Genomic DNA, 10,349 nt, shown 5'->3' on the forward strand with positions numbered 1-10,349 from the left:
CTGGTGTGTGAGTCATAAGGCTGGAAAGATGTGCCAGAAAGGCCTCAACAGAGAGATTAAAGAAACAGACAGGACTCAGACAAGATAAGGTGTGTGTGGCATGCATGGGAGAATAACTTGCAAAGATGAACAGTGAGCGGAAGGAGAGTTGGTTTATTTAAAAAGCACAGGACAGGTTGGAGGAGAGGTTCAACTTTGAAGGAGGAGGAGGGGGGTGGGGGCTTAGGCAAGGTGGTGTAGCATTTCTGAAGAAACAGCAGCTGCCAAATTGGCAGCTGGGAGGCGGCCCACGCAAGGAGGAGGCCAGGAGAAAGTGGCTTCGTCTTAAAAGGTTTGAACGGATATTTATAGATATCCTCACCAGGCCCCAGGGTTTCATATGAGACGGTGAAGGGAGGGGTGGGGCTGAAGGTGGTTCACTTATATCCATTTGGACGCCTCAGAAACTGCATCATATTCATAATGGTCGAGGGTTTTTTTTTCTACAGCATTTTGAGTCCGCTCTGAACAGATTTCCATCAGACAGTGTGCCTCGTATTCTCTCTGAGGGAGGGTCACCACGGAATGTAGCTGGTCTCTTTACTGGACGCTCTCCATCATTTTCAGAAACTCTGGAGAGAGAAAGAATGGACCACAGTGACTGAACCGACCCACCACAGAGCCACCAGACCCCGATCAGTGAATGAGTGAACAAATTCACTGTCCAAGTCAAATTATGGAAAAATCCCCCCCTTGGAATTATAAGGTTCCATCTGCATTCTGACCAGATTTGAGATATAGATGTTTAGAACCTTATAAGACCAAGATAGAGTTTGAGTTTGTAGATACAACCTTTTTGTTTTCCAGATTAAATGACCAAAAATGCATAAAACTTGAAAAAAACACCTCCTATTATGTGAATACGTAGTACCAGAACTGGATTATGTGAATAACTCAATTTTGACAAAAAAGTCAGATAGAACCTTATAATTCCAAGGGGATGAAATGACTGAAATGGATAAAATAGGATAATGATATGTATCAATCATCATTCGTGTCACTCTAGGGCTGAAATGATTTTTTTAAAAGGACATGTATTTCTTTCCCTGCAATATTCATGCTCACATTTTATTTTCATCTAAATGCCTCATGTGTGTTAACTGTATAAAAATATTATAACCAATATATAAACTGTACACGTCCTGTCCACATGTGTTGATTCATGATGGTATTAACTGAAGTTCTCTCACAGTCCACATTTATTGAAGAAGCTGTTGTTGGTTTTCAGGTTAACTAGACAACCATTGCACCTTTTAATAGCACAATTAGATATAAAACTATCACATCATATCACATATCATATCATATCATATTCGACTGGTTATCCCTAGCATATGGACCAGACAAAGGAGGAAACAGGGAGTCTGGCTCTGTTTACCAGCAGCCCTAATGCTAGATAATTAGCTCTTTTGTGTTTGTTTAATCCAAACAGCAGCTGAAGTGTAAAAATAGTTTTACACTGGGCTATTTTCTGTTTCTTTGGCAGGCAGAGTGACGTCCCGGAGACACAGTGAGGTGGATGGTGGACAATGACAGGAATAGCCTGGGCTAGGTGGCTATTCTTATGCTGGGCAAAACTAAGATAAACTCCGCTAACGGGCTGCTGGTTCCAGTTTCACACTGAATTACACATGCTCTTACTCCAAAAGAACCCAAGTTAATAGCCTACATCTAACAAAATGTAAACCATCTCTTTGAACATGAGATTATGTTACAGAGACTCAGCTCCTCTGCAGCCGACACTCTCTCTGCTGTGATGAAGCTTCACCACCAACACTTGGTGGATTTGTAACTGCAGTCTGTTTTTTTTCTCTCTCTCTCTCTGTTTTTACATAACATATATTTTTGAACAGGCTGTGTAGCTTAATCTTACCATCAAAATCAATCTTTCCATCTTTGTTGTTGTCTGATTCTCCGAACATCTCATCTATATCTTCCTCTGCGACTTGCTCTCCAGTCATATGCAGGATAACTCCAAACTCCTCACGGTCGACGAAGCCATCTCCATTTCTGAGGAGGAAAAGCAAATTGACCATAAACCACTAATTTCTCACCTGGCAGCCCCACTACAAACACACACACACACACACACACACACACACACACACACACACACACACACACACACACACACACACACACACACACACACGCGCACACACACACACACACACACACACACACACACACACACACACACACACACACATACACACACACACACACACACACACACACACACACACACACACACACACACACACACACACACACACACTGCACTGTGGGGGTTATCTGAAAGGTCAGGTCAGGTTGCATCAATCCCAGCATACTATATGCTGTGTAGGAGGCAGATGAGAAACTCATTTCAGGCTTGAAAAGGTAAATAACAACTCCACATATAGATGTTTTTGTGTCAATAAATTAGATTCTCTACCATACGGATACGGATCAACATTAGGACCACTTATAAATCCAATCTTAACTTCTTCTTATCTCATCTGATGCATTGTCCATGCAGACTGTGTGTGTAGGGTCAAATAACATCAAGTTGCTTTGATGATGCTCTTATGTTGATTATTGTGTCATTTTCTACAAAGCGTCAATTGATTCTGCTGAATAATACGGTAAGTGTTACCTAATTGTTAAACATTTATACAACACTCACTCTTAAGTCTCTTGAATGCAGTAAAATGCTCTATAGTGTATGTGCTTAGGTAAGGCATTGTATTTATGGCAGTGTTATGGGGTCATAGGGGTTACGGTGGGTAGGGTATAGGGTGTCATACTTGTCAAAAATACGGAAGCATTCTGAGAGCTCTTCTTCGCTCCTCCCGGCCTGGTCCTCCTTTAGCTGTTGCACCATCATGACCAAGAACTCCTCGAAGTCAATGGTGCCGCTGCCTGAGAGGGGTGTGGGGGTTGGGGGTTAATAAGTGAGAAGGAGGTTGAGAGGGCGAGAAGAAGCTGGGAATGAAAATTAAGTAAAACCCAACCCCTGTAGTAAAGTTAGCTGTTCCTTAAATATCAGCACACAATACATGAACTTAATATATGAAATACATTAAACAGTAATTGAAGCATTATGCTAAAGCTTGAACACAGCACCATGTCAGTATCAAGGGTTTGGGTTGCTATCAGTCATTTCAAATAGCACTTTTTTGCAAAATGGCCACAGTGTATGCAGATGTGTTGATGTTTGTCATGAAGTCACAGGTAACGTTTCCATCTGGTTCTGCTTTAAAAAAGTGCAAATTCTGGCCAATCAAGTCAATGAAATTCTGATGATAAAAAGGTGCTTAAAGCAGAAGTAAGTGATATATTTGTGTTAATATACACTATATTACCAAAAGTATTCGCTCACCTGCCTTTACTCATTCTATGAACTGAAGTGCCATCCCATTCCTAACTCATAGAATTCAATATGATGTCGGTCCACCTTTTGCAGCTATTACAGCTTCAACTCTTCTGGGAAGACTGTCCACAAGGTTGAGGAGAGTGTTTATAGGAATTTTTGACCATTCTTCCAAAAGCGCATTGGTGAGGTCACACACTGATGTTGGTCGAGAAGGCCTGGCTCTCAGTCTCCGCTCTAATTCATCCCAAAGGTGTTCTATAGGGTTCAGGTCAGGACTCTGTGCAGGCCAGTCAAGTTCATCCACACCAGACTCTGTCATCCACGTCTTTATGGACCTTGCTTTGTGCACTGGTGCACAGTCATGTTGGAAGAGGAAGGGGCCCGCTCCAAACTGTTCCCACAAGGTTGGGAGCATGGAATCGTCCAAAATGTTTTGGTGACCTGAAGCATTCAAAGTTCCTTTCACTGGAACTAAGGGAATTTATACACCTGGGGCCAGGCCAAGTGATTAGGACACCTGATTCTGATCATTTGAATGGGTGAGCGAATACTTTTGGTAATATAGTGTAAGTCTTAAATAGTTATATCTTCCGACAGCAATCACTTACATAGAGTGTTTGGTCTGAAACACGGGTCTGTCAGTCAATCTGCTCTGCTCTGAGTCGAGGAGAAAACATTTATCGTATCCTACAGTTTTTATCCAATGAGGAGAGAGAACGGCATGCAGGGCTGTGTGTGCAGCCAAGGGACGCCGTGAATGTGGCGACGTAGGGACGAGGACTGTTATGGTGCGTTCAAGGAAACTCGTATTTTTCCGACCGTGAAGTCGTACCAGTTCGATCTGGTACGAGTTCACCGGTCGGAAGTTACGAGTGGCCGTTATAGTGACTGTAAGAGCCATTCTGGGCTTTTATTTTGGTATATTTTTGTGTCTTATTTTGTAACTTCCGCCCACACAGGAAGTGAGGTGGGGCATATGTCACGGGGGGCTTATTTAAACCGAGCTAACGATTGGCAGGTGTTGCTGATTGGAAGCAAACAATTCTTTGACCGTGACATGCTGTGCTGTAACATGAAGACCTGTTCCACTGGTTTGTAGAATAAATCACTTTTTTATGGTAAACTTCTTTGTGGCAATTGGTTTACTGGCACCATGCACGCGTCAACTATAAGCTACCTACTACATCAGTAACAGTGAGTGACTCTTTTATGGCAAGAGGAAAAGAAGCCACTACAGTGACTTTCACCGGTAAAACAGGTCGGAAAAACACGAGTGGGTTGCCTGGAACGCTACAAAGTCGTAAGTTGTGACTTGAAGCTGTAATTTACGATTTCAAAAGCCTGCCTGGAACGCAGCATTAGCGAAAACGACCGGACCACTTACTTCTGCTTTAAACTTTAGTAGTTATTGTTTTTATTCTCAGCTCATCTAATAAAAAGTAGCAATGCATTAACAATTGATGAAAGCCATGTTCATATCTGTTTGCTTTGGACATTTAATTTACTTCTTTTAACCTTATATTCAACAAAATATGTAATTTTCCTAGGGGAGGCCAAACATTTGCATCATTTTATAATGTGTATACAACTGTAGGGAGGCGTTTGGGCTTTGTTGGATATGTGGGATTGTGTAGTAACTTATTTCAAAGCACTTTCCAGTCTTATTTATTTTGTTATAAATATTCAGGTGTTCTTCCAAACTAATTTTCAGAACATCATCAAAAGAAGATGCTTATTTATGCAGGTTTTCATCCACTACAGTAATGTGAATGGTCAGAGTTGGTTCAATAAAATAAACAACAAGTGGTGCTGATTCTATAATACCTGAGTCCAGTTCCTGTCAAATTAAAAACCAAAGAAAACCATGACTGTGTTATTGTGAATGAAAGCTTGGATTTTTCCATGTGTAAATTAAATAAACATTGGAATTTGCTGCTGTTTTTCATCCATAAGTGACATTTAAGTCATTGATATATTTACATCACAATCCATTGGATGAATTTGCTTATATTCAAGTTTTTATGTGCCCAATAAAAATAATATATAACATTTGGATGGGAACTTGCCCAGTGTTAGTTTACTGAATTAATTCAATTCGGCCTGTGAAACAGCTGCATTTACATTTGTGGCTCTCAATTTGACTTTCTGTGGATGACTAAAGACCCCCGGGCCCTTTGTGGAGTCCCACGCAACACAGCTTCTTTGTTGCACTGAATTAAGTCCACAGTCCTTTAAAGTCTATGGACTTTGTTCTTTCTTGTCACACAGCCTCTCACCGTCCTCATCCACTTCCTCAATGATGGCGTCCAGCTCCTCTCTTGAGGGGTTCTGGCCCAGCATCCTCATCACCTGGCCCAGCTCCTTGGTGCTGATGTCACCGCCACCGTCTGTGTCGAACATGTCGAAGGCGGCTTTGAACTCTGGATGAGACGAGGAGACAGCTCAAATTCAGAAAGTTTCAGTGGTAACAAACCACACAAAAATAGTGTCATATATTATGTACATTTCCACAGAACTGAATTTCCACACATGCCATACATGCACATACAGTATATGTGAAAATTATATATGCACCATGTTAGAAATTGAGACCATTTTATATATTGAAAGCGCTTGTGTTTATAAATGTATGCTTATATTGTACACTCATAGTATTTCCATCCCAAAGCATGTCTGTATATGTTGATATTATAAAAAGTAAAGTCCACTGTTATCCACCACTTAGCAAGAATATGGAGGTTGCCAATTAATTAACAAATTAACAAAGAAAAAGGTAAATAAACATATATAATTTATGTATGCATGTTGCTTTGCCGCTATTAATTAAATATACTGTATGTCTTTTACGGTTTCAACATGTCATACTATATAAAAATTCACCACATAGATATTTCTTTATATTTAGATAATAGATGTGGGTTATAAACTAACATATTTGTGTGCGTGTGTATATATATATAAATTTGTTTATATATGTGTGTGTGTGTGTGTCTGTGTGTGTGTGTTCTTGTACATGCTACGTTGTGAGGACCGGAACGAGTTTTTAATCAACAGAGTGAGGACATTTTTGGGAAGTGAGGACATTTTGGCTGGTCCTCACTTTTTCCAAGGGCTGTTTAAGGGTTAAGACTTGGGTTAAGACGTTACGTTATAATTAGGTTTAAATTAGGTTAAGAGTAATGGTTAAGTTTAGGCATTTGTTTTGGATGGTTAAGGTTAGGGTAAGGGGCTAGGGAATACATTATGTCAATGACATGTCCTCACAAAGACAGATTTACAAGGATGTGTGTGTGATAACATGTATAACAATACATCTCCTTATACTTTACATATTAATTACTTTTCGGTTCCATACGGGAAAATCACAGAAAACATTATTTCTGGATCTTGTGTAATGCTGTCTGAAACTGTGATACGTCATATTTTACATAAACATGTATAATTTTTATTCATGATTCAGGTTGAACCATCACAAAGGTCTTTATGTTTAGATGGAGGAGCGTCAGGTATAACCCCACTAACCCACCCATGTAGTGGAGGAGACAGAGAAGAACTTACCCGCAATCATCTCCTCAGTCAGGAAGGAGCGGGCATCACTCTGGGCGTCAGTGGGCTGAAGGGAGGTGGGTGGGTGGGGGAGGGGAGGTGGAAGGAGAGACAGAGAGAAGTTACCATTCCTGTGAAGCTGTAAACACCTGCAGCTACAGCAACGTCACCACCACAAGGACAGGACACCAGAGCAGGATGTGAAGACCACCGATCAGAGAGGAAACATCTTCATCAGTCCTCTATGAAACCCACACACTCTAACACACACCTAACTGCTCTAGCTACACTGATACACTGGGGTGTGTGTTTGTGTGTGTCATTTTGCCTTCTGTGATCTGAACAAAACAGAGGACAATTTCCATCCAAAACATCTCTGCACATTCTTGCCCATTTACTACACTTGTCAGGAGTGTAAAAGTGTTTTTGTGACCTTGCAGGTAGCCATTCCCTGTTTGAAAATCAAGTTTTAAGGCTTGTGTGACTACATAATGGATTCCCTAATTGAAGGAGGCGTCTAATTGATTTTCATTTCATTTTCATTGAAATAAATGGAAATCAATACTTGTGGGTAGAAAGAAAAAACAGAACCAGTAAAATCCTTCGGTATAGTTTATACAGTCGTTAGTGGCTTCTGTAATTACAAAATAGAACATGTTTTTCTGCATGTTCCGCTGCACTGAAACATGGAAACTCTGCTATGATCCCTCCTCTTTATATTTAAGCCGTGTTTTTCCATCAGGGCCAGAAAACCAACGGAGAAACCTAAAGCCAGAGACAGAACTATTATGGACGAAGTGACAGCCAAAGACTGGAAATAGCGTTAGGTCAGGTAAGAAGTCATGTTTAATCCCCCGCCAGCTGTCTGCATGTGTTCATGACGGCTCTTAAAGGCGAACGCCACTCAGTATAAAACTCACTGATCATTAGTTTAATTGAAATAACCGAGGTTCATTTTGAAGGTTTTATGATGAAACTTGTTTTTATTTGTGCTGTTCAAGTTCAAACCTAAAATGTATTATTAAAACTGCTAGAGAGTGCAGCTTAGACATCTAAAGGACTCTAATACTTGACACTGCTAACTTATTTTCCTTGCTATACACAATACAAATATTAAAACAGTATGAAAACAGGTTTCCTTGTGGAGAAATAATAACTCAAAGTAACTGAGTAAATAAGTAACTCAGAGCACAGCACAAAAACACTGAGTGCTTTAATTGTCCCTTCCATTTAGAGTAGTTGAGGAGGACAGTGAATGATTTTCCCTCCTTCCCTTTTGCTTGACAGAGCCTCATCAGTATCACAACATATGGTGGGTCACACAAACCTGCCGGTTAGTTCTATTTAAAGCTAAATTTAAGGTGAGACTATGAAGAGGATTTGAGAGGAATTTTCTCAAGGTGAATGTCCTGAGTTAGGACACACAGGAAAGTCAGTACGTCTTCTCACTTTACTCAGCTGTGAGCTTTCTATCTTTAGTATCGTCCCCCTGTGATCTAAAGATCAAATCAGATTGAGTTTGAGTGATGGAGTACAAAAGCAGAGGGAAATCATCATTCTGTAAAACAGACACAAACACGTCAAAGTTTCCAACAGCGGGTTACCAGTCAGGAAAAAAAATAATTTTCCGTCTGCAGCAAGGATGCTGCCCCAAATTAAATTCCCAAGTAATTCAATATTTCCAAGAGATAAAGCAGCGTTTAAAATCCAGCTATGCTGCAGAAGAAGCCTCGCTGAGTGAGCAGAAGAAGTTTCTCTTGCTTCACATAGTCTCCATCTTCTGCCACCTGGTTTTTAGTCCTCATCAGTGGGAAAGAAATGCAAATCCTCAAAGAACCATTAAAACTACATCTCCTCCTCCCAGTCGTTTCCCCCTTTTACCTCCCTCTCAGCTGTCGGTTTCTTACCATGGTGGCCGGCTGTGCTGAACAACAGACACCAGTAAAAACAACAGACGTCTGGGAAATATAGTCTCCCGTCTACACAGTTCAGGTAGCACTGTGGCTGTGTGCCCCCCTCCATAAGTACCCTCTTATCCCTCTACACTTTTACTGAAAATGCTCAGGATTGGGCAAGAGCCCCCCTCCTCTGACAAGAGCCAGCCAATCAAATCCAACTTTAATTTGTGTCCTGTTACAATCTCCTGATGGACATCCCCTTGTGTGGCACACTCTCCAATCCCCCATATTTAGATAACAGACAAGCTCAGTGACATTTATTTAGAAAAAAAGAAAACACATTGGAGGCATCTGGCAGCTGGAGGTTATTTTGGCAGAGGATCAACTGGGATCTCAGAGTGGATGGACACTTGATTTCACATAGTGCACAACGACCCCAGTGCGCGCGCGATCGCACACATCACAAACGCGCACGCTCAGATTAACACCTCGGCACATGCACGGATTCTCTGCCCCCTTCCTCAGTGTCCGTTAACCCATCTATCTGCCCCGTCTCCGTGTCCTCGCCGCTGCTGACTTGTCCTTGCACTTGTGACATCTGTAACTTAAGAGGCGTGCAAGTGGACTTGTGATCTCACACAGCTGTACCTCATCTTCAACCATTTTAGCTGCCGGTTTGTCACTCCATCAACAAGTACACAAACAAAACCATCTCATGTAGCCACAACCAGGCCAGGCAGGCAGAGGTCACGGCTGACAGAACATGGAAGAGTTATGGGAGAGTGAACTTTCGACGACAGAAATACACGTGCTGCACTACCATTCATGAGGGAGAGATGTTTTTTTTTTCTCTCCCAAAGGTTTTGTTTTCTAATAGCAAGTGTTGTAGCCGATGGTGATTTGCCCGGGTTGTAGCCTACTAGCAGTAGCACAGAGGCTACATAGCTTGAACATGATGTCATGAATTCAGCTCTTCTTTAATCTGCACATGCTGCAGGTTTCAGTGCCAAATATAACAACTCCCACCAGTGCTTATCATGTACTGAAACTAGAGCATGTACAGCCATGCTGGCCCTTCTATGAAACTCTGTTTTACTAAATGGTTACATGCTAACAGATGTGAACAACTTGTTCACTTTTTGGCACTATCTGAATGTCATTTCCTCATTATTATGCGTAACTACATAAAGAAGTAATTTGATTTGATGTAGGGACAATAATCATTAAAAAAAAAATGGGTGCACCAGATTTAGCGCAAATCTAATTTCCATCTGGTGTCCAATAAAACATAAAATACACACAATGTTTTGTACATTCCCACACTAATCACACGATACCATCTCATATGTCAAGAACACAGTGCATGGAGTGCTGCTTGGATGTAGCAAAAAGGGTATCCCTCAGGTGCTCTTCAGTCAGGGAGATCCAGGAAAAGCTTACAAACAGAGAACTGAGGCACTCATGAGGGTGATACTTAAAACCCCTTTACTGATACATGGCTAATCTAT

The 10,349-nt window shown here is 41.2% G+C and overlaps 1 protein-coding gene across 1 annotated transcript; it reads right to left on the reverse strand.

Annotated features, from left to right (window-relative positions):
- Nucleotides 1–465: 465 nt before the first annotated feature.
- LOC310988846 (troponin C, skeletal muscle-like) lies at nucleotides 466–8,976 on the reverse strand. Its single transcript, XM_083975626.1, has 6 exons — nucleotides 8,851–8,976; nucleotides 6,956–7,010; nucleotides 5,674–5,817; nucleotides 2,829–2,943; nucleotides 1,913–2,049; nucleotides 466–611 (listed from the first exon to the last, which is right to left on the reverse strand). Exons 1-6 carry the CDS (start codon nucleotides 8,851–8,853, stop codon nucleotides 580–582), a joined length of 486 nt encoding a protein of 161 aa, XP_083831752.1. The 5' UTR covers nucleotides 8,854–8,976; the 3' UTR covers nucleotides 466–579.
- Nucleotides 8,977–10,349: the final 1,373 nt, after the last annotated feature.

Source organism: Trachurus trachurus, assembly GCF_905171665.1.
Source record: "Trachurus trachurus genome assembly, chromosome: 7".
Classification (NCBI taxonomy): domain Eukaryota; kingdom Metazoa; phylum Chordata; class Actinopteri; order Carangiformes; family Carangidae; genus Trachurus; species Trachurus trachurus.

Excerpts from the sequence above, each read along its gene's own strand:
- LOC310988846 (XM_083975626.1), bottom strand. Across the intron at positions 2,944-5,673 it reads TGAGGAAGTGGATGAGGACG|GCAGCGGCACCATTGACTTC; the intron begins GTGAGAGGCTGT and ends CACCCCTCTCAG. Across the intron at positions 612-1,912 it reads TGGAAAGATTGATTTTGATG|AGTTTCTGAAAATGATGGAG; the intron begins GTAAGATTAAGC and ends TTCTCTCTCCAG.